The 27,731-nt window shown below is 43.2% G+C and overlaps 3 protein-coding genes across 5 annotated transcripts; 2 read left to right on the top strand and 1 right to left on the bottom strand.

The window, feature by feature from the left end:
• Nucleotides 1–351: 351 nt before the first annotated feature.
• Nucleotides 352–13,691, bottom strand: LOC131881464 (uncharacterized). The gene is made up of 9 exons (XM_059228336.1): nucleotides 13,376–13,691; nucleotides 11,728–13,295; nucleotides 11,355–11,664; nucleotides 11,169–11,278; nucleotides 4,386–9,105; nucleotides 4,062–4,322; nucleotides 3,453–3,728; nucleotides 3,241–3,387; nucleotides 352–561 (listed from the first exon to the last, which is right to left on the bottom strand). The coding sequence occupies exons 1-9, from the start codon at nucleotides 13,401–13,403 to the stop codon at nucleotides 479–481; spliced, it is 7,503 nt and encodes a 2,500-aa protein (XP_059084319.1). The 5' UTR covers nucleotides 13,404–13,691; the 3' UTR covers nucleotides 352–478.
• Nucleotides 13,692–14,402: 711 nt separating this feature from the next.
• LOC131881466 (uncharacterized) lies at nucleotides 14,403–19,431 on the top strand. 2 transcript variants are annotated; one of them, XM_059228344.1, is made up of 8 exons: nucleotides 14,403–14,555; nucleotides 14,622–17,047; nucleotides 17,116–17,791; nucleotides 17,861–18,025; nucleotides 18,094–18,358; nucleotides 18,643–18,971; nucleotides 19,039–19,191; nucleotides 19,288–19,431. In XM_059228344.1, exons 1-8 carry the CDS (start codon nucleotides 14,543–14,545, stop codon nucleotides 19,368–19,370), a joined length of 4,110 nt encoding a protein of 1,369 aa, XP_059084327.1. In that variant the 5' UTR covers nucleotides 14,403–14,542; the 3' UTR covers nucleotides 19,371–19,431. The 2 variants fall into 2 exon arrangements, with proteins under 2 accessions (XP_059084327.1, XP_059084326.1); XM_059228343.1 differs by having other exon boundaries at nucleotides 14,470–17,047.
• A 2,061-nt stretch (nucleotides 19,432–21,492) lies between these two features.
• LOC131881475 (protein lin-28 homolog) lies at nucleotides 21,493–27,731 on the top strand. Of its 2 annotated transcripts, XM_059228357.1 has the most exons (4): nucleotides 21,493–22,166; nucleotides 22,239–22,333; nucleotides 25,511–25,683; nucleotides 27,460–27,731. In XM_059228357.1, exons 1-4 carry the CDS (start codon nucleotides 22,112–22,114, stop codon nucleotides 27,617–27,619), a joined length of 483 nt encoding a protein of 160 aa, XP_059084340.1. In that variant the 5' UTR covers nucleotides 21,493–22,111; the 3' UTR covers nucleotides 27,620–27,731. The 2 variants fall into 2 exon arrangements, with proteins under 2 accessions (XP_059084340.1, XP_059084339.1); XM_059228356.1 differs by having other exon boundaries at nucleotides 21,493–22,333.

Genomic DNA, 27,731 nt, shown 5'->3' with positions numbered 1-27,731 from the left:
CAATTTGATCTTTGATTCTTACAAACTATACTTACTCATGAATCTCAATCAAACATTTATAATCTCCGGCTACTTTTCAAACATGGAAGTTCAAGTGCCTGAACTTCTAGGAAAACATCACTATCTACATTCAGTTTCCCAGGCAAAGCGATATTCTTGGCACACAAAAGAAAAGTTCATTCATATAAGCATGTAGAGCAATTACTACGGAGTACAAAAAAGTGAAGCCCTCTTGTTCCATATCGATCGTTCATTTGCCTTCATTCTCGGTTTCTTCCAAACCATATGACGGTATTTATACACAACCATTCCGGGAACTTTAGAATCCTTTATTGATTGGCCACGAGAGCCTGTTGGAATTACTCTTTATTCAACAGACTGGTCCATGTGAAGTACATTAAGAAAAGATCGTGTACTCTCGTCTCGTCGATCGTGGATCGGTCATGGTTATTTTTAGAGCAAAGTCTCTACTGGACGTTTACGCTTGAGGCTCGAAAATCTTGCAGATGGGACTATTGGCTCTGGTACAGCACAGAATGAAGAAGATCAGTAAGATGATAACTGGAAATGGAGAAAAATATGAATGGTATTAGGACAATCGGAACAACTATCTCGGTCTTTTATTCACGCATCTTGAAGCTCTGTGATTTGAGAAGCCCACTTAACGCCTTTAAGATGTGAATCCCAGATGAGAAACCTCCTCAAAAGTGACTATTCATAATGCAACTGGCATTGAAATGCATTTCTAATGCCCCTGATGACGGACTTTTTGAGTTTCTGCTTTTTTTTTTTAACTAGTCAAGAGTCTTGTCAATATAATCATAAATTGGAAAACAGCCTTATTTCGAGACAAGACAGTTCGTCACGAATCTCGCACAAAGGCCGTGTTTTTGTTCGCGCACATTCAGTACAAAGTCGTATTTCAATTACGGTCGGAACCCTATTTTCAAAGGCCGAGTCAAGCTTGAGAATGAAAACAACTCGAGAAGGAGCATCTTTGAGAGCTGAGGGACACTTTTCGGATTGAACCAGTTCTACCGGAAAAATCTGTACTGCACCTTAAAGTAATTGACGCAAACTCGGACTTGAACCTTAGTCATTAGGCAACCAAGGTCGCATTAGGCCCTAGCCCAAAAGCCCTCAAATCTTACACCAACGCATTTCCACATGGAAGAAATGTCTCCATCTGGGAAAGACTTAGTTCAAAGTACATTGGTCTCCTCAACACTCATCGACATTGACAACCAAGATCATGCATGTGCCTTGATGGAACAATAGCATATAAGTAGAATATGCACATTAGCTGTCAGACAGATCTGAAGTACTATGATCCGCATTCATCATTTCTTTAAAATTTGTGGAACTCATACCATTATTTCGGCCAGAGAAGAGCAAATACAGCTTTTCCCTATTTCTATCTCTGAGGAAACCACTTCACTTCCATAAAAGTTTTTCCAACCACAAATCAGATTATGCCGTGGAAAAGGAGTGTTCTTTATTGAATTATCAATAGCTGTAATGATGCTAGTCAAGAGTACGCTGAAGAACATGCATGGCCTTTTGTTCCCTTCTCTTTATGAAGGTCTCGTAGCTTCAGCGTGCAGGAACGTTGTGGCTCAAGAACAGTCTGCGAAACACGGGCTTGTTCCCAACCTTCTACTTGTACTGCCAAAGAGGTTGAAGATGTAGCTGATTGGTTCTGATTGATTGAAAAGACGAAGAAGAAAAAGCTCATGGTTCCCCCTCGAAATAGGCAATTTAGTACAAGGCAACTTGGTCGAAAAGTGGAACGCAGACCTTGGGATGTGCCAAGTCTAAGCATTGAAAAGAAAGGAAAGAAGCGCAATGACGAGTTTGATGCTGTTTTCCATTGCAACTTATATCAAAAGTAATTGCAGAGTGCAAATAAAGTCGATCAGTAGACACTATTCTTGTAGATTTTGTTGAGCCTATACTAGCTGCAAAGCTAGGGCCCTTCTATCACTTTATTTGAGAAAATCGAATCAGGACTTTGCATTGATGTCGGCACAAGTGTTGGTAAAGAAGGCCTTTTCAATGGTAGGTTTCCATTAACCTTAAGTACATGCCAATTGGCATAATTGGCCGAATGAAAAGGCCTGCGTTCCAATAGATTGGATACCGGTTTTTTAATCATGCACTACGTCATATATCACTTTAATTGATGTTATTCGATCGCAAATTGGAATGACTTTATATCAATATTTAAGCCAACCCTGAAAAATGATTTGTTCGGCCAGCTTTCGACATTGGTGGCCATTGAAGCAAACTACACTAAGTCATTTTCTGTGAGACACGTCAACTTTCATCCCACGCTATATGAGGAAGATCTCTTTTTACGTCATTCGACCGTATTTTTACTCATTATTCATTATGCATAAATGTCTCAACTAAAAAGTAATGAGGATAAGCGCGTTGGACCTTACCAGAAATAAACGCTCATTAACGGACCAAGCTTCAAAGCTTCATGCTAAAATTGTACGTCCTCTAAATCGAAGCACATTGATGTATAAAAGTGCCGTAAATAGAGGAGTAGCGACAAATTACGTATGTTATAGCTTTTGTACAAGTGGTTAGGTGAAAGCCACTGTGAATTATGGTGTCGGGATATGCCACAATACCGGCACTACCTGCAAAAGTCACCAAGGGTCACTCGTCTTTGCTAATCGATTTACGCTCATCCGAACTTAAGTACGGACAAGGCTCTCTCTGCTATTATCAAATGCTTGAATTAACTAGACATTAACTTGACTTTTTAAATCTGAGTTAAAAGCTCTCCGACATATCTTTTTTTCTAAAACTCTTTATTGTGAGAAGCAAGTCTCATTGGATATGCATTTTTAAACCTTATTTCATAATACATGATGATGATAAGTTCAACTCGTTCACGCGTTAGTCAACTGCGCTACAATCATCTCCCTCTTATTTTTACGCTCAATTTGAGTCCTCTCTTTATGAGTAGATTGTAAGCGTTTATTCACAGTATCGTCAACAATCGTAAATAAAAAAGGCTCCTTACTGCGAGAGGAAAACAAATGTCAATTTTAAAAAGCCAATTAATAGTTCACAGATGCTTGAATCTCGCAGATCATGCTATGAATAAGAGGCAAAAATGTCATTCTAAGATAAAGTTGAAACATCCCAATCGCTTTGCTAAGATGCTTCACAGGGTTTGCAGAATCTAAAAGACAATTCCTTTGACAGGCCTAATTATCTTCTCACCTGAAATACATGGTACTGTAATCGAAAGAATCCCCTCTGTAGATTGGAGGAATTCTGTCGTGGTTATATTCCCTTGAGTCAGTTCGTGTCTATATTGCAAGTTTCGATCATATTTCGCTGTCATCAGATCCACAGCAAAGATAATGTCTGAAAAAAAAAATGCGTCGTGATAATCATTGGACGATAATAGTGTGACCTGATTCAACACCTACATGGATCAATTGGCTTAGGTCCGCATTGAGGCCATAAATTGCTCGATGGAGGCGTGCTGTAAGTGCCGCCTTCGAGACACAGGTAAACAACAGACTTGACGCCCACTTCCTCGTTGAGAACCAATGAGGTGTTTTCACATCCATAGGAGATTTCCTCATCCTCCCAATGTTCCCTCTGCCACTTTTGTTCCGAATCATAAGGAATCAATTGAGCGTTTTCGACTGTGGGTGGCATTGGTTTTTCCGGACTACACAGACTTCGACAACGATCCCAGTCTAAAACGAAGTGGTTGAAAGTTCTACTAAGTTTTTTGAACAGTTCCATGGACATTTGCTAGAGAGTTAGATCCAAGGGAAGTAAGAGTAAGCTACAGTGATTCGTGATTCAAGCCATATCTTCAGTCAATTGTTACATAGACAAATTCCTTGTTAAAATTGCAAGTGTGACTTCATAACCGCTCCCATTTTACTAGCTGCTGATTCGGCTGTATGTAAAAATGCCCCAAAAATTTCCAAAGACCAGTCACACTGTCTTTGCCTGTTTTTTTAGTTCTTTTAGTTCTTACATTAAGATCATCTAAAAGGGTTTGAAAGGATAAATTATGTTACCTCCAGGATTCATTGTTACTGAGAATTCTCCAGTGTGCCGGCACACAGCTGTAATGATTCCATCGTTGGGATCACCATCGTTTTCATCTTTTCGGGGTCGCTTGAGTTTATTCTTGCAAAAGAAGTTGATCTCCGATCCAACAGGAAGGTGGTACAAATTGGCTACATGGTTCATCCATTTGGGATTCTGAATTTTGTACTCATACCCGAGAGATCCCAACCAGGCACCATTGATCACGGCATGAGGGCAAACCGGATAATCTAAAAGTATGAAGTTGATATCAATATTTATCTCAACCTACCTACCTTAAAATGGTTGCTTACTTCCTGTCTGGACGCAACTACCCGCCGGCATTTCAGCATTTGTAGGTTGCTCACAAGTAGGAGTGAATGGAACTCTTAGGGACAGTCCAGCCCTGATCTCACCATCGCCAAGAGCTTCTCCCAGTTGTGAATGGAACAACTCCACCAGTAATTGCGTGTAGTTAGCTTGGTCTTTGGTTGAATTGAACAAGTCCTTCATGTCAGACTCCAATTCCGGTGTGTACATGAATTGAAATTCCACCATAATCAAAATACTGTAATCGATATCATCATGAAGACCAGTGTAGTCCACCAAACGTTTCCGCCTTTGATTTCCGGGCTCGCAGACTGGCCATGCGTTGTTGTAATGCTCCAAGTCAATGTGACTAAACCGGCCGTCTGACCCGCATTTCATTCGTACCACTCCGGGTATTACATCAGACGGAAAGGTAAGCCCCTCATTGTTGACAAATGAGAAGCCACTTTTGCATTCATACTTAATCACATCGTGGTCTTTGCTAGGTAAGGCCGAAGCAATTTGCATATTTGAACCAGTGGGTGGCTCTGGCGCAAAAGGACATTCATTCCTGAGTTCACACGTCGGCCAGGTAGCGGGAGGAATAAACTGTCCGTCCAGACCGCACTCAACCTTAAAGTAATGGGACGTGGGTACACCGTAGTCCTGGTCTTCACACTCATATTCTAGGTGTTGTCCGGGATCAATGTAGACAAAAGTCCTCGGTCGTAAACTTTGTTCCGCAGTGGGTGGTATCAAGGCTGATTCACATCTTGGCACACAAGTTGGCCAATCCACTGGATCGGGAAATCCAGCGGTACCCTCACATGGCAGGTGAAAGAAATCAGTGGCAGTAGTGTCAGGTCGGTTCTCAGATGTAGTTCCTTTAAAAGTGAAGCCTAATTCGCATTTGAACATGGCAATGTCGTATTCTTTAGATACTTGAGATCCCATTGAAACAAGGTTGCTATCTGCTGGAGGGTCAGGAATAAGAGAAGAGCAAGTTTGTGGTGAGCGGCAAGTAACATTTTCATTCGGAGTGTCATAGGTTCCATCCTCGAGGCAGGTAAATGGAATTGTTTTGCCCACGTCAGTCACTTGATTGGTAGATGTACACGAGAAGAAGGCAGATTCGTCTCGGAATGGGGCATCATTGCTAACTTGGAATCCCGTAGGAGGGACCACGTTGCAGGTCTTCACGCCGCATTTGGGCCAAACAGGAGTTTCATACGTTTGATCACCCTCACATTTTAACTCGTAGGTGGAAAGGTACTCACTATTGCCCAACTTAATGAAATAGCCCTCTTGACATTCAAAGCTTGCGTGACCATACACTTTGACTTCCACCTCCGAATCATACGGCTTAAACCTATTTTCCGCGGGAGGAGCCACTGTTGGAGCGGGACATGTTGCTGAAGCGGCGCAAGTTGGATTTGTTGGCAAAGGGGTGAATGTGCCATCCTCTTGACAAGTAAGGGATAGAAATGGACCCTCAGACGTGACCTCGCCCTCGGTTTCGCAGACCAGAGTATAGACCTCATTTGTATAGACAAAAGGCTCAGGATTGGCCACTTTGAAGCCGGCTGGAATTGTCAGTGCAGAAGGATCACATCGATAATGGCGGCACGAGGTCCATGTTGGGTTTGCGTCATATACTCCACCAGCTTGGCATTGCAGCATAAACTTCCCATCTTTAACACTAGGATCTGTCTTGGCCAAAAAGGTATGCTCTTGGCACATATATTCTGCCGAGCTGAATTCCGTGACATTACTGGACGTTGAGCCTTGCAGACTTGAGGCTGCGCTTGGTATGGGTGGAGCTGGACAAGAAACAGGTGCTCGGCAACTTGGAATAGGATCTGGAATATCTAAGGTGCCATCGGCCAGGCACTCAACATCTATCTCCATGCCGCTATCAAATACCTGGCCATCAAGCTCGCAAATATATTTAGAGAATCCACCAACAGGAACAAAAGTCGTATGTTTTGGTTTGATCCCACCAACGGCTGGAAATACCGCACACTTTTCAACAATGCACGTCGGCCAGGCCACAGTCACGGGCCATTGACCTCCCACCTCACATTCTAGTTTGAACTTGTTATTCTCAACATTGGGATTTGTCACGCCTTCCAGGGTAGACCCATCCTTGCAACCATACAAAGCAAAGTTGAACTCTTGGACGTCAGGGCCTGAATATGGAGCCAGATTATGACTAGCATCGGGGATTGGCGCTGATGGACACACATTCGCCAATTCACAAGTTGGTGGAGGTGTTGTATCATCCACGGTCCCGTCTGTATTGCACGGAATGAGGTGATTTGTACCCCCAGGCATGATCTTGGATGGGTCAGTACACTTGTATTCTACATTGGTCTGAACAGCAGCGTCCCCAGTGCCAATTCTGGTGTAACCAGGAAAACTTGGAATTATTGCTTGAGGGCAAAACTCTACAATGCAAGTGGGCCAATCAATTGTGGTGTTCCATGTTCCACCAACTTGGCATTGAGCTTTAAATCTGCCATTCTCAATGAACGGATTGGAAACCCCTTGGAGAGTTGCACCCTCCTTACAAGCATATGAGGCCCAATCAAATTCATTCAATAAGCTCGAAAGCGTTTTCAACAGGAATGAACTTGCTGGTGGCACAGGATAAGGAGAAGAACAGGAGGCCTTTGATCGACAGACTGGGAAAGGATCAGGATAGTTCAGTGTCCCATCAGGCATACATTCTACCTCCACTGGACCAGGTGAATCGCCGGGAATTTGTCCAGTGTCTGAGCATTCATATCTCACATGTTCCCCTATGGCTATTGGAGCCACATCTCCAGTTGTGAATCTGTCTTTGGCCTCAACGCTAATGCAAGATGAAATGGCGCATGTTGGGAAATTAGGAGCTTGAGGGTATGCTCCATTGAGACCACATTGAAGATTGAAATTTCCCTGAGTATCAGCAAATTCAGGTGACAGGGTTGAGCCTTCGACACATTTATAGGTGGCTAGCCCAAACTCTCGAATCCCTAACGATTGGGATGGCATTAATCTTGTCAAGGACTGATCGGGAACAGGAGGTGACTCGCATTCCTTGGCTTTACGACATGCTGGTATAGACACTGGAACAGCAACTATTCCACTATGTGTACACCTCGAGTCGATCCATCTGCCTTGATCAGTCACCTCTCCTTGGTTTGAACAAGTGTAGTAAACCCTTTCATTGATTGACATTGGCCCAACTGAAAGTGTTGTGAATCCGGGTAAGGTCGGGACTTGGGAGCATTGGCTAGCAATAGGGACACAAGTTGGCCATGTAGCTGGAGGGACAAATTCTCCATCAGCCAACATGCATGGAATGGACAATCGACCCATACTGTTGATTACACTATCAGTGATCACCCCATCCAAAGTGAATCCATCCTCACATTTATATTCTTGAGTTTGAAACTCCTGAACAGCCGTTGCAGTGACTTTGACTAATCGTGACTCTTCGGGCGCATCTGGGGCCACAGGGCATTCCAAAGCAGGCCGGCAGTCGGTCAACTCTTTTGTCATGTGGTACTTTCCATCGGGTCCGCAAGTCATTTCTGTGGTAGCAAAGTGCTCAGTAACTTCGTCCATAGAAACACAGGACAATGTCACCTGCACCCCAACGGCCACCGAACCAGTAATGGATGATTTCAATCCGAAACTTGAGAAGTCCGGAATAGGGTCACATTGGGTTATGGACAAATTCCGGCAGACGGGCCATTGAGTAACATTGCCAAATGAAGGCCCTGCTCCACAATACAGTCTCAACTTTCCACCGACAACAATCCCTTGGGAACCAATAAATTTGGAGTTAACATCATTGGCCACCAGGGACCATCCGAGTCCTTTACTGCAAGAGTATTCAACAAACCCGCCTTCTTCCACTTTCTGACTCTGGATTGGTAAGTCCAGCCCTGAACTTTCAGGAGGTAGTGGCAAGGAGGTGGGGTCACAATAACTAGGGAATCGACATTGAGGCAAGTTGCTAACGTCTAGCCCTTTAAACAAGAAAGTGTTGTTGGATTCCTTTACACAGGTAAAGGACATAGTAAGCGTATCTCCCATCAACATTTTAGAGTCTTGACATCCAAAAGTCAGCTTCTGACCCACGGTTATGAATTGAGAAACTTCATTATACAACACATAGCCTGCTGGGGCACTAGGAACGGGTTCACAAACCTCAGTGGGTTTCATGGTGCACACGGGCCAATCAATCCTTACACTTTGTTCAAACGAGCTAGTTCGTTTGCAAGGAGTTCGAAACTTGCCATCCTTGGTGTTGGGAACGACATATCCGGGTTGTTTGCATTCATAAACGGCATTATTGAATTCAGGAACATTGATGGACTCGCTAAATTTCAGCCCTGATCGGTCATCTGGTCTTGGTGGGGGCTTTAAGCAAATCTTCCTTGGTCTGCACTCCAGCCAAAGGCGATTGAGGAATCGTCCGTTGTCCATACATCTTAGCTTATAAAGGACTCCGTCATTGGTGACATAGTTCGGATTCTTGCACCTGAAGTCAATGGATTGGCCAAACGGGACATACTTCTTCTCCACCACCACCAGTCCTGATTCAGCTGCTGGCTCAGGAATGACATTTTCGGAACACCCCAATGGCTTGCCAGGCACAACGCCAAACATATAGGATCTGACGAATGGCCACGTCTCCAGATCGGCAAATTTATCCAAGATAAGGTTATCCAGCTATGAAAATAAATTAAAGATATCGGAATGTATACTAAATAAACCTCTTTATCTCTATAAGCCTCACTAAGCTCTCTAACTTTAATGGTCTCAAAAGTTGCAAAATGAAGCCTGTTTCGGTTCAACTCTGCAAACTTTAATATCATCCAATTGAAAAAGAGAAATCGATTAATTAAAGCCTGATTAACCCTCTGGGCTAGTACTCATATTCCTGAAGCTGCTCCAGGGCCATTCATTCGACCATGATAAGAAGCTATGGAATGACTTCCGCAATAGCGCTGCCAGAGGTCGCAACAATAAAAATCATGCAAAATGTGGGTTTTGGCTTCGAAAGATTACTTAGATTTGAACAGATTTCAAAAAACAGAACAAGGTTTTTATACTAAAATCTATATTCCAGACAACAAACAATTAATAAATATATCATACATGGTGCGGGTTAAGGAATCCCATTGCCTTTACCTTTGGTTTATTGTTTTGTTTCAGATATGGGATCATCCTCCATTTGCCTGAAATTTTGTATTCTTATGCTTAAAAGCTTAAGCTTCTAATGAAAATACCACTGCAATTTAGTACACATGCCTATATCAACCTCGATTGTTCAATTAAATCGAATATTGATGAGGAACAGAAAGGAACAATATGAAGGCAAATGTTTACTAGTTTTTATTTAATTTTGCTTATATCTGATTCTGCTCTATCAGAGAATCTGCATTATCTTCTCCGATAGCGTATCTTTGATTATCTGTAAGTCATTTGGTTTCGACCCTCTTCCACATTAAATTGTACGATTGAAGGCCATTCTATAACCTTTAAGTTTCATGTGATCCAATGCAAATTATGTTTTCAAAGTTAAGAGTTAACTTCATAGCTGAAGATGGTTTTTTGGGGGGGAAAAGTACCGGACTAAAATGACGTAATGGTGGTCTTTTGAGATTGTAATGGCCATATTCATCAGATATGCCATGGTTGTCTCTAAAGTTTGGAGATACACGTACATATAACTAATTGATGCGCGCATTCATTCATTATCAACATAAAAACCTATGCCGTCGGTTCAGACTCTCTTCTTAGTAAGAACCCAAAAAATATTTTTTCCACTTATCTAAGAAGGGACGTTTTCCTGAGATGGCAACCGAAAGATCAACTTCACCTTGTGTAACTATTTCCTTTCAATTTCCTGTCAACACTTTCCGGTCGACGAGTCATCAATTAAAACGTTTCCGGAAAATATTTCACGCAGTCATGTCAGAGCTCTGGTATGGGACAATGACTCCACTTGATCTGATTAGATTCCAAAACGTCTTGGAGGTCTCCTTTTCAGCCTACACCAATTTCAAAAGCAACGTGTATTTTCTACAAACTGGGATCTGTCTGAGAGTCCCCGCAGACTTTTCACGGGAATTTGAATCAAATTTGAGACCCTATTTCACGGATGAGATTCGAGATTCTTTTGAAAAGATTATGTCTTCCAGATTAATACTACGAGCGTGTCTAAGGTCTGAAAATTGTGCATTTTGTGTTGCATCCGGTAAAAATAGTAAAGGTATCGACTTATGTTTTGGACCCTGATCGGATCTGAGGTTTTATTACCTTTAGATGTATTTTCCTGTTTTAACAACCTCTCTGTGTATTTTGTGTCGAGTCATCTGCTATTGATCAAATCGTTCAAAAGTTGAACCCAAGCCAATCTTTTTGATCATCTATTCGCAAGATAATCTAACTTAAATTTGCATATTACGACGTTAGTAAGTTTAAAGTGGACTGAAATGAGGATGAGTTCCTAAGTTGACTCATTTTTCCTAAGGATCTCATTGAACCCCATCTAGCTTTGAACTAATCAAATTTGTGCCAGACAACTCCGCCTTGCTTCGCTTGAAGGTTGTTTACTCAGAGAAGAATTGTAATTAGGTTTGTCTCCTGTATTTTTCCTACTTAGACGTAACACAGGAAGAGTTGGCTCTACGACTTAGAATGGTCGCAATAAGGACAATCTCCATATCCAGTGGCAACTTCGACATATTGCAATAATCAACTTAATTTTATCAGAAAAATGTTCTCACCTCTTTTTGAATCTCCATCTGAAGTTCGAAGAATTCAGTAGTGCTTGGGTCCGAGTAGTTGGCCTGCCATTTGTAACTCGTCACCTCGCCCAAAGACCAAACAGCAAAGTCTGCAAAAAACCCACACATTTCAAAGAAACCAATTTTGAATATGCCTTTTTATGTCTCCAGTCGATTTCCACTCACCAACTCCTAAGTCATTTTTTTCCTCGCATTGGCAGAAGCTGTCCGTGGATATGTCACTTAAAGACTGGACCCCACATCGCGTCTTTAACGGAATGGTCTTTCCGTCCCAACTTCTTCGCATGGAGTTCTTTCGACACACCTTGTTCAATATCTCCCGAGTGTTTTCAGGGCTCACCCCAGGGTCTCCGGGACAAATGCAGGGCTTCCTTTCAAAATTTGGATATGCTGCGGGTCGACATTTCAAAGTGTCCCAACTGTTGGGTTTTCGGAAGTCGGCCGTACCCTCTGAGAAATCTCTTTCACAAGTAACCTTTAAAATAGGGAGGCTCAAAAAGGAGGAAAAAGAAGCTGTCTAGGTGTCCCGATGGATTACCTTTATATCATAGCCCAAGGCTGTTGTCATAGCTGGATCCTTGCATCGATAAGTAATGGATCCGCCCACACTGACCCCGTTAGTTGGAAATGTGCCGTGCAATTCAATCTCAACACCCATGGTCACTTTCAATGGAGTTTTGCACTTTGGCGGATTGGCAACATCGCAGTAAGGCCATGCAATTCCAGTTGGAAATTGACCGCCATTCAGGCATTCGATTTCGAAAGTCGCCATTGTTGAGGGTTTTGATGAGCTGTATAAGATATGCTCCGGGTCCTTGCAAGCGTAAGTGACATTGCTAAATTCTGGGTAACCCCCTGTGGGTGGAGTTTCAGCCTGCAATCCACTGGTAGTTGGAGGAAAAGGAACAATCCCGCAATAAGTAGGAGCCCGACATTGGGTACCGGCTCCGTTCCATGCAACGGGGAGTTTGTAAGTCTGGGTGACTTCCGAACCATCCTTAATGCAAGGGACATTGACAGTGGTGCCTTCACTCGTGACTTGGCCTTTCGTTTTGCATTTGTATATGGCTGCATTAGTAACTTCAACTTCAGTGACAGTAGGATCTGCAAGTTCCAAGTTGGTGGCGGTTGATGGAACGGGTGGAGTACCACATTTGGGTCGTGCAGCACACGTGGGCCAAATGGAGGGGGCGTCAAAAGATCCATTGGATTGGCACGTGATGACAACCTTATTTGTTGCCCAATCGGTGTCGACGAAGTGAGTGCTATTGGAACAAGTTATTGTTAAGTTTTGTCCTTCCCATGCACTGTAGGGAGCCTCGGGGAGGTCGTATCCAGTATCCGGGAGAGTTAAGGGGTCGCAAAACGCTTTGCAGTCCATCACAGTCGGCCATGAAAGTGGACTCTCGATAGTACCAGAATTGCACTTGAGGCTGATTTTGTTCAGTGCTTGCGGGTCCACCACTGGGTCCAATTGTTTACCATCGCGACATTGGAAATCAACCACTTCGTCATGGTTGATCGTACTCGAGTAATCTGCTGTGGTTTCCATATGACCCGGAATCATTAATCCATTCAATTGGGACAACGGGCATGGCGAAGGGTCAACACAATCCTCCACGACAGGCAAATCCGCCCCTTTGCTTGAGTTGAAGAAGGCCCCATTGTAGCACTCCCTCTCAAAAGGGGCTTGGCTGGCGGCCAAAACCTTGGTGTTGTCACTACAACCATAGGTTGCCATACTGCCTGAAGCTACGACAGTTTCCGTATCCGGAGGGCTTGATATGCTGAGGTGAGCCGGGAGATCGGAGGTGAGGTCGGTTCGTTGACACTCTGCTCCTAATTGGCATTTGTCCTCCGTAGGCCATTCAGCGGGGGCTTCCCAAGTATCGTTGACACATAATAGGTCCAAATATCCATCCGAAGAATATCCTGTTGTACCCGAGTCCAAGGTTAGAACCCGCCCATCGGTGCACCTCAAAGACAGAGCTCCGCTGGAGATGTCGAATGTATCATGAGTCATATACGAGGGTTTAGAGCTAGGAATGTTGCTCTCAGTGCAAGTTGAGTAAGTGGAATGAGCTTGTAGGCAAATGGTAAGAAATCCTGTAATTGAAAGTTATATTCAATGGTGAAACTAGTGCATTTCTGTTTCTATTTCAAGTCGTTGTTGAAGTATTTCTTACCTAAGATCCCTGAAAGATAGGGTTCCATATTTAGGATGAGTACTCAGTTGACTTCTTCAATGGCTCAGTTGGCCATGTCATTGAAGTGGCAGTGATTGCAGGCCTATTGTTTCCCTGTCTTGGTTGCTTAGTGATCAGTCAGTCTCGTGGCCAGACAAGACAAAAAGAGAGCTTTCGATTGTTGTCTTCAAGTTTTGGCATGGAGACCACGTTCCAAGCAAATGCATCTTGACTTTCCTGAATGAATAAGAGAGCAGTCTTCAGTAAAATGGGTCCAGCCATTTGCTCGAATCAAAAGCAAGCGCCCATGGGTTAAAATCATGAAAAATACTTGGATCACTGGAAATCCAAACCAAATATGCTGAAGGTCATTTTTCTAAATTTCTGAAAATATTGTTCCATTGGGAAGGTTTAGAGGTCAGAGTTGCGTGGTTAGAAGAGAAAAGACGAGCAAAGTTTCAAAAGAAGTACTTTCGACTTATCTTTTGGTTGAGATGAACTTCTTGCCTTAGAATCTTGTTATATCTACTTCCACCGTTCTGTACATGCAACAGTTATTTTTTTAAATAAAGTACACGTTAATTGCATGTCAAAATTTATTAAGGCTTCTCGCGAGATTGTCATCTTTTTTTGTCGTAGAATTTGAGATAATTCCAAGAAAAGTAAGCCGATGTAAGCCTTAAGGGTCTAATGTACCTTGAATACTTCACAATGGCTCGTTTCATTTCTTCCCTAAAAATTCAGAGAAATTGGTCAAGCTACAAAAAGACCATTTTTCCCGATTATTGATCTCAATTTTCTAAACGTGCGACGAATTCACGTTTGGCCGAGAAAAACAAATCTTATTCCTAATTTTAGACGATGCTCAGAAAACGCTCATTAAAATGAAGTCTTTAGAGTATTGCTCTCTATGTTTTGGTTTGGGCCTGATCTTTGCTCAAAACACCATTTCTTTGGTTTTTCTAAGCTTTATTTAAGAAAGCTCATAGTTGAAGACGGTTGTTAAGGCCAAAGTCAAGGTGGAGACGCTCCTTGGATACCAAGACTTATCCTTGTCGCTGCAACCTTCATATGGTGTTCTTAAGTCTTACAAAGACAATTTTCGGGATCGTTTTGTTTCGCTGACACTGGATTAAGCTCTGCAGATAGGCTTCCCCACCAACAACCATGTGGTTTGGAGGTAAGACAAGGCCGAAATATTTGAATTGCAAATATTGAAATTCTTCGATGAATTGGAACTTCCTAGGTGTGGGTGCATGCATACTTCTAATCCAATGGATTGAATGTCAAGCAGATTGTCCGGCAAGTGGTTTGGACTCTTTGAGTCCCCCTGTTGGTCTTACTCATAACTTAGCCGCCACAGACTCTGTACCCAATGATTTCTTTGTCACCTTCAAGTGCGATTCCAATGACAACATGCACCTGGAACCTGATCTCAATGGCGATGGAAAGTTTCAAGTCCAATGCGGATCCGACGACTTCTTTGAGGTCCCCACGGCATGGTCTCAATGCGTGAAGAAGTGCCAGGTTCCAGGTGCCCAACCATCGTACAAAGCTCAGCCAATCAACACACCCATGGTAAATGTTGGCTCCACTTTGACTTACAAGTGTCTCCAGCCTGGAGGTTTAGTCGATGGTACCACCTCAAACACCCATACTATTACTTGTGGTGCAGATGGAACGTTTCCTTCCACGGCATGGCCGGAGTGCATTGTCCGATGTCTAATCCCGGCACCCGAGATGAGTTATAAAGCCAGTACTGATGTGGATCCTGTGAATGTTGGAGCAACCGTAACGTTTTCTTGCGCCCAATCTGGTCACACTGTCGGGGAAACCAATTCAGGGGACCATGTTATTACCTGTGGATCAAACGGGAAGTTTCCCAATGGATGGCCGAGATGTGCGTTAAAGTGCGATGTACCTACACCTGAACCTGGCTTTAGAGCACAAAAAGACAATACGCAAGTGACTTTAGGCGGGAAGCTCAGGTTTTATTGTGAAACTGAAGGCCAAACAGTAGGTTCTACCAATGACAACTTCCATGAGGTAACTTGCCAGGAGAACGGCACCTTCCCTACTGGATGGCCGGAATGCTCTACAAAATGCCAGGTGCCACGTGATGTCCCTGGATTTAACAACCCCCCAAATGAGGATCCACCTATGCAAATTGATGAGACGAAGATCTATACCTGTCAAAATAATTTAATGAGCACCGGCCCAAGCCTTTCAAATGAGCATGAGATCACTTGCATGGCCGATGGCACCATTAGCCCCGAAGAATGGCCCATGTGCGAGATCCGATGCCTAATTCCAAGCCCCCAACCTGGATATCAACCTCAAGATCCTGCGGTTGATCCTCCGGGCTATGGCGAGTCCCTGTTCTTTGAGTGTGAAGAAGCTGGCGCTAAGGTTGGCAATACCACATCTAACCAGCATGAAGTGACTTGCCGAGGAGACGGTCTTTTTGACATGGATTGGCCTCCTTGCTCCATTAGATGTATTCCGCCATATGGGGAGGATGGATATAACTCACAGCCAGCAGGAACGCCCACAATAGAGGTAGGTGGTGAACTTGCCTACTCTTGCATGGAAACTGGCGCCCTCAGCGGCAACACGGCCTTTACGACCCACACTGTGACTTGTGGGAGTGATGGAACATTTCCAACCGGTTGGCCCCCATGCCAGATAAGATGTGCTGTTCCTGAAGCTCAGGCTGGGTATGAAGCCCCCGCAGATCCACCAGGATCAATTGATGTGGGCGAAAGCGTCGTGTTCACATGTGCAACAACGGAGGCTGAGGTGGGAAGCACTCAGAGCAATCAGCTGACGTTAACTTGTGGTGCTGACGGTAGCCTAGCTAACATTTGGCCCCCATGCTTAATTCCTGCTACCTGTCCAACTCCTCCTGATCTGGAAGCCACAAATACATCCCTGGTGGCAAAGAACCCAATTCCAGATCCGGTCAAGGCACACCGAAAGGTTGAATATGAATGTCCGGACGGAGAAACAACGGATGAGGGACCTAGTATTTTCCTGGCTTGTTTACCCGATGGGACCTATGAAGAGCGGGCAGAATGGCCCACTTGCCGAGAATTGGTGGCCTGCAATGATTCCATACCCATTCCTGCTCCTGACTCGGGATTAGCCAACTCCACTTCTACCATTGCAGTTGAGGGTGATGAAGTCGAATATTCGTGTTCTAATAGTTCTCTTAAAATCAACGGGGAAGACACCTTCACCCTAACATGCGGATCCAATGGTCTTTTACCTGATCCTGTGAACTGGCCAATATGTACAGATCCAAACGAAGCATTCATGTCAGATCCCGTTGAAATTTGTCATTGCCTGGGCGATATTGATGATGTAGACAAAGCTAAAATAGTGTTAAATAAGGTCTGTCGTGAGGGTGCCATGACAAAAGCTTTTAATGGGAAAATTGGGGTTTCAAGAAAAAGATGTGGAGTAAAGGACCTGGAAGCAATCACCGAGGCCAACAAGTGCTTTTGTGAATCTCCTCTTGAACAATCAGCAAAGGGATATTGGTTCAAAGTGGTTTTGGTAACGCAGCCTTGGCAATGGACTATGAATACCTCACATCCGCAAAACCAAAGCTACCTTCAGACCCCAGAGCACAAAAAATTCAAGAGTTTACAATCAAAGTTGGAGAATGCTGTAAGTTAGATATTTTGACCACATCAATAAGTAATCATTACATACTCAATTATTGATTACATCCGTAGATCGACGAAAAGTTCTTTGCTGCGGGACTTAGTAAGTACGTTCGGAGTGCCCTTCATCAATTCACAAAGGGCCAAGAGGTTCCTGCTGGAGTATTTGCAGAAGTCAAACCCGTGACCGAGGCTCCAAAGGTCGAACCAGATGATCAAATTGGGACTGTTTGCCCATCATCCCTCCTCACCAAGTTAAGCATCCCCTCGCATTTGATCCGAGATGGTAGTGGGGATGTAGGTGTAGGAGAAAAAGCCATCTACACCTGTGCAACGGGGACTGAAGTACTCTTCACTGAGCCTGGAACCACGGGCAGAGTTTTTAATGATTTGAACCAAGTGGCTCTGACCTGTAACTCGGATGGATCCGCTTTTACGGGGGTTCCGTCAATCTGGCCAGAATGCCGAGCAATAGCTGATCAGTGTCCCATCTTGGCACCTGCAGCTGATTCTGGTATGGATCCTCAGGACCCTGCCACAACTGCGGTCAACGTGGGCTCTATCTTGACCTATTCCTGTAGCAACACAGCTCATGTGGTGGCAGGGACAAACAGTAACACATTTACAACCAAATGTGGCGTCTCAGGAACGGCAAGTGATCCTTGGTATGAAGCCAAATTCAGCGACCCTGCCACATGGCCAAAATGCCAAGGTTCTGTGGCCATGCGACGCAAAAGAAGCATATCGGGTATGAGAAAACGCTCGTCTTTCTTGAGGTTCAAACAATTCAAATTTGGGCATGACATGTTCTTCTTAGGAACCGGTTACAATTATATTGAAGTGGAAATGCAAGCTCAGTTCCATGATCCTGCCGTCTCTGCCGAGGATGTCAAAGGCGTGGTTGATACTCTTCAGGGTGACCTGGGCGACGAGCTCATTCTTCTTTCCAATTGTGACCCTTTGGTGTGCAAAGTCGAACAGAGTGAGTGAAAATTCTTCAGCCGTTTACAATTGGCAAAGGGTGACCCTGAAAATGGTCTCTCTTTGCAGAGCCAGAAACATGTTCCAATGAGTTCTTTGAGGACCTGCCTGTTGGCTACCGAGCCCTTACCCCGTACGGCTACTACCAACCAGCCTTGGCTCCCAATTTAGTCAATGCCAACAATCTGGTGGAGAAGGGACAAATCGTGGAACTTCGATGCGTTTCCACTGATCCAATGCAATACCCATTATGGGACACGGAGGACCACGATGGAAATGACAAAAAACTTACCGTGACTTGTCTGGCTCCAACCATTCCTGGTCAACGAGGCATGTAAGTGGTTGTTTGAAGTAACTTTGCAAAAATGTGTCAAAGCATCCACCACAAAAAAGATTTGGCACACGTTTACTTAGTGACAAAAACCTGTGACCTTTGAGGTGGCATCTGGTGAGAGTACAAATTCTTTTCATATCATTAGGTTCAGCCTTCGATAATCATCTGTTATTCAATCCAAATCGTAACTACATCTTTTCGTTTCCTAGTGTCAACATACCTTTACCATGTGCGCCTACTTATATTGTTCATACACGCAGCTCAATTTTTTTTTCTTACTCAAGGTGGTCTTTAAGTGAGGTACCCAAATGTGCTTCAATATGTAAGCAGTTCCTACCTGAGGCTGAATTCGAGTCCGACCTTCTTCTGCAAAAAGTGATTCCCATCAGAGACCCCATGAACCCCGTGGACTACACGGAGTATAATAAGACCTCATCGTTCATGTATTCCGGGGACAAGCTCCTCTACATGTGTAAGACTGAATATTGGGGACTGCACGGTGGAACCGATGAATTCCATGACGAATTCGGCTGCACGGATGAAGGCCTTTTGAACACCCCTCGTGGCTCCGCATTCGACGACCCGTGGCCGCATTGTGCTCCACAACAGCAAAGTAAGGCTTTCTATCACATACCTACCCATCTGATAACTTCACTCTTGGTCTCAATTTGTTCCCCCAGTGGTGGTCACCGCCGTGGAAAAGATGTTGGATCGCTTTGACCGGCGGATTTCAGATCGCTTCAAGCTCATTCAATTCCGGGAGATCGACAATGAGCGAGAAATCGTTCAGCTGAGTGATTACGTTTTGGAAGTGACTTTACCCGTGGTTCTTTGTAAGTCTATTCGCTAAGGCATTGAGCCCAACATAGGGTTGTTCCACGTGGAATAGAAGTGCGTTGTCAAAGTCAAAAATAACCTTTTCTTTGCAGCCTTGCTCCTTTTCGTCCTCGTAGTTTGCATGTGTTCCAGACCGGGAAGTCCCATGTGCAAACTTTGTGAATCCAAAGTCTAGCAATGAAACGGAATCTGTAGAATCTGAATTCAAGTGACCGACCGAAATAAACTTAGTTTCTAGAAAAGTGTCTCTGTATTTTGTGGCAATCACAACAGACGAAAGTGAACGTAGAGGAAAGGTCGTTCAAACAAGTCGTAAATTATAAACAAACACGCTCTCTGACGTTTGTCGTTGGGTTATGGTATTGCCATGGAGCGGAATCCGTACATGGGCTGCGTAGTCAAATCCACCATTGGGCGATGGATAAACACTCAAATGAGCAGATGAAGTTTATTTCTCGTTCTTCTCTCCTAGTTTACAGGGTGAGCAGAAAAACAACATATTCGACGCCGTTGTTTAGTATCCAAGGGCGTCATTTCGGTGCCCTTCTTGATGAGATGCTCTAATTGATACTTCAACGAAAAACAGCAAGTGTATTCGAGTTATCATATTTCTATTGCTTCAAGAGAAGTAAGATTTGAACGTCGTTTACCTACAATACCTTTATTGCATTGTCAATAGTCATGTTGTCAGTGGAGATTGAATATTTCTTTCGAGAACCCTGTGATGCCAAGCTCTCCGTATGCAAATGGGATCAATCGTCAAGAGCCAACGAGGCAAATTTGGAGCTAACCTCCATCTAGCTTTGCTTCTCGCGTCCTGTTCCGTTTCTGGCTCTACTCATAAGCCATGCACATACACGCACATGATGCTCGAGCGACAATACGACAAGATTTACATTTCTGGACGTATTTCTCTCTTTGAGAGTTGTATTTGCAAATGTGAGTAATTACTCTCGCCTCAATGAGCACTATTTCCCAATTCCTCTCTTCCCTCGGCGATCACATTCGTACGCACATATGATCAAAAGCTCCTCCCCATTCAACGAACGGACCACACCCGAAAAGGGAACTCATTCAGCCATCCATCAAAAAGTGTCATGTTTCACATGAGTCTCGGGACAAAAAGTTCAGTTTGACAAGGGTGAAAAATATGGCCGGACAAGTGGTTTCCTTTCCGCTTTTTATCGGCGCCCCCTCGAGAAAAAAGGGGGTTGGACGTGAAAACAGAGACTCTCACCAATGAAAAAACTCTAAAACTACCCACTATGGATCCCTGAGTTTGGACGATGAGTTGATGGACTCGGGAACTCGATTGCTTTCATGTGTCTACCAAACAGACTTATGTACTAATAGGAAATCCGTTCAAAGTCGTAAACAAGAGCAGATGCTCATCGCCACTCCAATAACTCCAAAAGCAAAGGAAGTGAGCGAGTAAGAGGAAGAACAACAACATCGACCGATATCTTGCCATTGGCCTGTTCTCACTGGGCGGCTTGATTGTTGTTATTGTCAGAGTTGGCGGGTTAAGCTTTCATCGATTGGCCAGGTTGCACATGGGGATCCTCGACCCAAACGAAAAAAAGACGCAGCCAAACAGTTTACGATCGTACTAGGTCGTAATAATATCGTCCGTGAAGTTTTAGGGGGTAATTATCGACAACGAAAATGATCTTGATTGAGACAAGTCCACGGTTCGTTGACAAAATGCTTCAAATGTCGGCAGATTGCGTCGGCCATTAATGATAATGCCCCTCTGTTACGAAGTATGCACGTTTGTAGTATGTAGAACAGTGAAACGACTCAGCGGAACTTGAACGAGCGAGAAGCGCGTGCTCAAAAAAAGGTGATGCGGTATTGTTCGGAAACGAACCCACGACTTCTGGCATAATCGGCACTCGGATGCCCTTTGGGCAATACGGTGGTGATGGTGGTGGGTGGATGGAGGAGAGGAAGAGGAGGAGGAGGAGAATAAGGACATTCGTTCGTAGTAGCTAGGACAACGAAAACGAAAACGAGAACCTGGAAGGGAGGCTTAACAGATCTGAAAAGGAAGATAATGCAGAACGTGGCGGAAAAAAGCTCAGACTCGCACACGAGAGGTCACCAAAGAATGGATTGGTTGTTTTGATACAAACATTAAAATTGTGTTTCTCCCTTGGGGTTACCAATATGAACGAGCTTTATCAAATCCTTCGTCGTTTTGTAGTTTTAAACCTCAGGGTCTTGAACTGAGTAGCAATAAGATATACTGCTCAGACACAGACAGAAATGCCCGTTTCTAAACCTCTCGCCAAGCCAACTCCAACTTCAATGTTTGGTCATTAAGCATGTGAGCATCTTACTTCAACGAGGCTCGGAGTCCCATAATTTCATCAAAACAAAAGTCATACTTGGATTGGGTTACCCCTCAAACTGATGCTTGCAACTTGCCGCAAATCTACAACTGCAACTCAGCACATTAGCAGGAATGATTCCTCCTTCACCCCCGCCATGCTTGCTCTACTCTACTATAGACTGTGCTATAGCTCGCTGTACCATACTGCACTATACTACAGTATACTGTACATGGTATAGTGGATCTCGACTGAACGGACGGACGCAAGGGGATTCAGCGCCTCTACATCCGAAAAACCATCTCGTTTGGAGTTCGATTCATTCTATCCGCCACCCAGTCGTCATTTCTAGTTTTGGGTGCAATATGGGCTCGGGTTCGGCATCTCATTCCCATTCCCCCGAATCTTGTGCGTGAGACCTGGAAACCTCCTGATATGTAAGATCATCAAGATCGGAGACCGTCATCTAGTCCAATGAATTCTTTATGTGCAATGAATCCATCACCAAGTGCAATCCCAAGGTGGCATCATCATCATCATCATTACTGTTATTGCTATTAACCCATCTTCGTCACCAACCGAAATGAGTGCCGACCAATCAGACTCGGAAAATCCAACGGCAGCTACTTCGGAAGAAAGTGAGCGGTTATCAAATTGGGCTCGATCCTCGGGTTTGTTTTCTTTAATCGGCGGTTGTGTGCTTTCTTTAGAATGGTTGCCAGGCAAGTGTAAATGGTTCAACGTAGCCAAAGGCTGGGGATTCGTCGTGTCCGAGGATGGCGAGCATGAGGTGTTTGTCCATCAGGTGAAGTACCGTTCTAGATTGACACCTTTATCGAGTCCTTCTCAATCCCTTGTAGTACATGTGCACGTAGTGGGATGCAGTACTACAGTCTCACTCGCACGTTGCGTACTCTCAAGAACTCGAGCATCCCTCGTGTTAGTTCCCATTAGAAAGCGTGACAAGCCTGTCATGTCAAGTTGGCCATCGGGATGGCGGGCTCAAACGCAATTTATGACCTTCGACAGATCTAAAATGAACTGCAAACTAAGAAAGAATTGACCAACATCCATTCACTCACTCCCTCACTCACCCATCCCGATCCCAAAGGGTCTAAGCATTTGTACATCTGCCCTTCAATGGTGGCTATTTCAGGACCAATCGGTGTCGAACATGCCGGAAAATGGGGTGGTGAGCGGTCAAAGTGACACAAATTGGATGGTCAGGTTTCAATCCCTAGCTCAACTGTCAATCGGTTGTCGTTGGTTGGGACTTGACCCTATATGTGGTACATTGAAGAACGACTTTTCGATGCACGTGTGCGTGAGGATGAGGGAAAAAGCGGCATTTTGACAGTTAATGGAAACTTGGGTTGAAGTGTGGAGGAAAAAGTGAACCAAACTTCGTTCATTTTAGTTAGTTAGAGGAAATTAGCAGTATATTTTGGAAGAGGGAAAAACCATCGGAATGTCAGTTGGTCACGGATTTTAGAAGTTTTTTGAAGATGCAGTTCAAGGCTTTTTTGGGGCATCAGGCTTAGCATCAAACGTTCCTCTATTCTTATCAGATGGACTGCAAAAACTGAAATACCGCAAAGCTCGACCACAATTGGGCCAACATATGTTAGACAATTAATGTACTGGCTTTCTTTAAATTCAGAACAAAAAGAATTGGTGCTTTAGCCATAGTTAAATAATGGTCGTTCTTTTTAGTTCGATTGGTGGTTAATGAATTGAAGACCCGAGTGGAAAATGATATGAGATAAGTTTGAGTTTGTACAGACTCTTCCTTTTTTCAGAATCATGTCTACCTTGAAATATTTCAATGGACGTAAATCTAATTACTTAAAAGTAAAAGACATTTGAGAACCTTTCCTTCCCACCTCTATATTTTGGGATAGACCGAAACCACCAAAGCCATAGGGAAAATTGCTCCCACTCATCAAATTACCAAGTCAGTCAACGGTTCAACAAATGAAAACGAAATGCGTTGTTACCTTTTCAGGTGGATGACTTTGCAGATTGGAATGTGTCACGACATTTTCTACTAGGAGGAGTTCATTTCATGGGAGCATATTTTGGTTTTTAACCACAAAAAAAGTATGAGGAAAACCATCTGAGTTAATAAATGTTCGACAATGTCTGGAAAAGATATAGCTTTTACGAGACAATCTTTGCTTCGCTGGAACTGAGGAAGTTGTAGCGAAATATTGAATAACTCCTAGATCCTATCATTGCACTATTAAAAATCACTTTGGAACAGTTTTATAAAAAAAGTATATTTTGGTTATGCCCCCAGGTCAAATGTACAAAAGTAAATGTATATGTAGGTATGTATATACTGAGACGAACACAAGAATGCAATGGTTAAAAGGAGGATACTAATTGCATATTTGTTTGATAAATATGATCTTTTTATTGCGAATAAGTTTTGAAAACGAAATGAGGTGTTTTTTTCTCGAGCTCCATCATTGTTTAACTTGCTTCCCTCTGAAATTCGTAGGGAAGTCTGGCTTGGACTATCTTTTAGCTTGCATTCCAAGTCTGATGATTTTAATTCGTTGGTAGACCATATATCATATAAAGGTAAGCAATTGAAAGTAGACGAAACATAATAGTATTGGAGATTACATCCCCTGTAGCGGTTAGGAAAGCCTGTGAACCCTCCCCGCCCCCCCCCCCCCAAAGAAAAAAAGAGATGCCATCCTTTATGCAAAAGAACATTTCATAAATAATTATTTCTATGATTGAAACGTTTGGATGTCCAATTGGAACAACCCTATAACTTTCGTCAACATATCATACATTCCCACGAGTTCTCTTCGTAATGTGTGAACGCCATTGTAATTTACGGCTGCAGAGTGAACTATGTATAAGAGCTTCTCCATTCATTTCCATTCTTAATTTATCCAGAATGACAATGAGCACAAAGAGAGCCATCCCCACGCATCTCTCATAATCATCATTCCAACGAAGGCTACAAACAAAGATAGATGCTACATAAACTAGAAAAAGCCTTCCCTCTGTTTGTTCCCCGTAATCTTCCCCAAAGAGAACGAAACCATAAAACCAAATGTAGAATTCTACACAAGGAATATAGATGAAGCTTTCCAAGATTTAACGGAGACCTTGGTGAAAGAGGCTCCGATTCCAGAGAGAATCCAAGATTTTACACAATTTGTCTGTCAAGTGCAAGTGCCTGAAGTAGTGAATTAATGTTACCTTAACGAGTTAAACATCTTGTTACTGAATGTTTTTTTTTGACTCAAAGGGAATATAAAACATTTTCGAAGAATACTTTAAACATTATTAGCATATAGGGAATAATGGCAAAGGCAATCCAACTTGCAAATGATTCCTTGATGTCGCAAAATGACAATAAAACCGATTTACTGATCAAATCTAGTGCAAGATGCCAGATTCTCAGCCAGTTTGTTCATTCACTTGCTATACAATTCGACCGTCCTGTTCCTCAGGGCATTGCATGAAACTATTTCACTACTCAGTTCCACATATAAACAAAGACTGTGCCAATCCTTGACAGCTTGATGTATGAGCCATCATTAACCTCAAAATTACTACCCACAAAGTAACCCAAATCGAGCATGTTGGGTTCATAAACGGCTCAACATGTGCGGCATAATAAACCGTCCTTAGTGCGCTTAGTGAACAACAAACCAACTCCCTATCCCCGCAAAAAATGGAAAAAAATCACAGATCCCTTTATCCTGAGCGATACTAAACATTTACAGTCAGCGCCTCGACAGATTGGTAGGAGAGTTCCTCTCCATAAGGATCAAGGGAGCAAAGTACAGTATCAGGGAATCTCTACTCTCCACTATGATTATGTGCGTGGTTTTTTCCCCTCTCCATCGATGGAATCGACAAAAACTGTCTTGATGCATATATGTATTCATTTCAAAAGGTCGTGTTTGACTGACAGCCGCTTGTCAACATTTCTTTGGGCGATTGTTTTTTCCAGTCAGCCCTTCAGATGACGGGCTTTCGGTCTTTGGGTGACGAGGAGGAGATTGAATACCAGGCCACACAATCCGACAAAGGCCTGGAGGCCACGGCTGTGCGGGCTAAGGGCGGGGGAGATTGCCAAGGATCCCATCGGAGACCCGGAGCCAAGAAGAAGTTGCGCAAAGTCAGGTGAGAAGAAAATCGAGGATAAGAGGGATGAGTTTCTTAGAGATGATAAAGTACACGTGTAAGCCCTGCTGTACTTGCCTTACCTGCTGGTTTTAATGGTAAACTTGGCGGCTTCTTCGATGGACTAGTTTCGCTCTTTCTTTTCGACTGAAAGGGAGCATTCCCATCGGAGTATGTTTGTATTACTTGCAGGGTAGAGGTGCAGGAAAAAGGTTTATAGGTTTTAAATCGTCATTAACGTTTTTTGCGCCGTATTGTATTGATGCATCTTTTCAAGCATTAAAAGGATGACAATGAACCGTAGTCGACAAATGAAGTGCCCATTGTCCAGTCATTAAATTTAGATTGATCAGAATGGTTGTCAAAAGCGTTTATTGTTGGTTGGCTAATCCACTCAAACATCATGGGAGATAAAGGAATTGACGGTAATGTGTGTATAAAGGACCCTCGCATTATATGTAAAGCTATTTATGAAAGTTCGATGGGTTGTATTTTTTGATCTTCCTTTATTGTTGTACACCTCTTGGCACGGTTTGGCAAGAGTGAGGACCTTTAAAATGAAAAGGAGGTAAAAGGCTAAGCAAATATGAGTAGATCTAAGGCTATCAAAATCTTCGCATCGCTTCAATCAATGTCGAACTGCCTTTTTTTCTTGACAATAAAGACACATTATAACAATTGAACGACTCTCAGGTTCTTTTTGATGACGCAAACATTTTTGAATATCAATATGACGTCGCAGCTGGTGAACAAGAATAAATAGACATTTGAACGGTCTCATTAGAGCAACTACAGTTTATTTTTTGACACGGCAGGTATACGACGCTCTACTTGACATTCATCCCGTCTTTCTTTCGCTTTTTTAAACTTGTAACTAAAATATGTATCATTATCATATCATATCGCAATCGCATTTTTTTGACAGTTTGTAATGCTGAAGAAAAATGGAAGAATGACGAAAAGTTGTGCCAAACCGCGCCGCATTGCATAACAGCACTAATGCAATGGGATAGACACTATTTGCGTAAATAAATGATGAACGCACGCTCTCTGCAGCATTTATATCAAAATATAATTTTTCGTGATGAAGAAATTGTATAAATCTTTGGCGAGTAACACAAAACAACAAAAGTAAAGTAGTGCTCGTACGCCAGTTTGACATCATTACTCTTTATTGGATGAAAGAAAACATTTCTCTATTGAACAAGTGTCTGAACAAATAGCCCTCCAAAGGTCATCGTCCCCACCAAATGATGTCTCTTTTCTTTTTGACATGGCCTCAGGATAAATAAAAGAAATAAGACTCGTGTGTTATTCGAGCGTTTCCTTTGACTAGTACGTCAGTGATAGGCTAAACATATTATTGGACGTCTGAAATGTTCAGAGACAAGCAAGAAAAATAGATCAAAAGGCACATCACCTCAGTTTCGATGCCTTACAATCTTGGAAGAACTTGGCAGGTATATTCACATGGCAGTTAGTCATAAAACTGGCTGTACGTCTCTTAAAGGTTGGCAACCAAAAGAGTTGTCTGAGTACTTATACATAAACGAAAATTTCAATATCAACTTCTCGAACAGTTTTGAGCCTTTGACTCGTTCATTGGCAGCATTGGATTTTTACACCTATTTTTAGATCCCTCCCTGACTTGATTTTATGAATTTCTTTCGAATCCTACTTGAAAAGCCAGTGAACACGTATGTGATGAAGAAAATAGACTGATGAACTAATGATTAAACCACTCCACTTGTTGCATAATATGCTTTCAATTTTCAGATGTTTCAATTGTGGCGATTTCGCCAGTCATATCGCATCCAAATGTCCCAAAGAGCCCATGCCCAAATGTTGTCACCATTGCAAATCCACTGCTCATCTCATCGAGGATTGTCCAACTTTACCGGATGACAAGAAGAAAAAGAAGGGCCCTTCGTCCTGATCAAATCATTATCCATTAATTGTTATATACCCTCGAACCTGCCTCGGTCTCATATCAACTACCTCCATGTGCAATCCATCCAAAGTATGTAACTGCAATAAATGTATATTTC

Source organism: Tigriopus californicus, chromosome 5 (genome assembly GCF_007210705.1).
Source record: "Tigriopus californicus strain San Diego chromosome 5, Tcal_SD_v2.1, whole genome shotgun sequence".
Taxonomy (NCBI): Eukaryota; Metazoa; Arthropoda; class Copepoda; order Harpacticoida; family Harpacticidae; genus Tigriopus; species Tigriopus californicus.
This window is presented reverse-complemented; position numbering and strand designations above follow the sequence as displayed.

What these genes read in the sequence shown, in the direction of transcription:
- LOC131881464 (XM_059228336.1), bottom strand. Translation starts at nt 13,403, where the DNA reads ATGGAACCCTATCTTTCAGGGATCTTAG. An exon ending in AGATGGAGATTCAAAAAGAG is followed by an intron (nt 9,106 to 11,168) that starts GTGAGAACATTT and finishes TTATTTTCATAG; the next exon opens with CTGGATAACCTTATCTTGGA. An exon ending in TACAGTACCATGTATTTCAG is followed by an intron (nt 562 to 3,240) that starts GTGAGAAGATAA and finishes CTCCATTTCCAG; the next exon opens with TTATCATCTTACTGATCTTC.
- LOC131881466 (XM_059228343.1), top strand. Translation starts at nt 14,603, where the DNA reads ATGAATTGGAACTTCCTAGGTGTGGGTGCATGCATACTTCTAATCCAA. An exon ending in GGTGTGCAAAGTCGAACAGA is followed by an intron (nt 18,026 to 18,093) that starts GTGAGTGAAAAT and finishes CTCTCTTTGCAG; the next exon opens with AGCCAGAAACATGTTCCAAT. An exon ending in TTGTGCTCCACAACAGCAAA is followed by an intron (nt 18,972 to 19,038) that starts GTAAGGCTTTCT and finishes TTGTTCCCCCAG; the next exon opens with TGGTGGTCACCGCCGTGGAA.
- LOC131881475 (XM_059228356.1), top strand. Translation starts at nt 22,112, where the DNA reads ATGAGTGCCGACCAATCAGACTCGGAAAATCCAACGGCAGCTACTTCG. An exon ending in ATGAGGTGTTTGTCCATCAG is followed by an intron (nt 22,334 to 25,510) that starts GTGAAGTACCGT and finishes TGTTTTTTCCAG; the next exon opens with TCAGCCCTTCAGATGACGGG. An exon ending in AAGAAGTTGCGCAAAGTCAG is followed by an intron (nt 25,684 to 27,459) that starts GTGAGAAGAAAA and finishes TTCAATTTTCAG; the next exon opens with ATGTTTCAATTGTGGCGATT.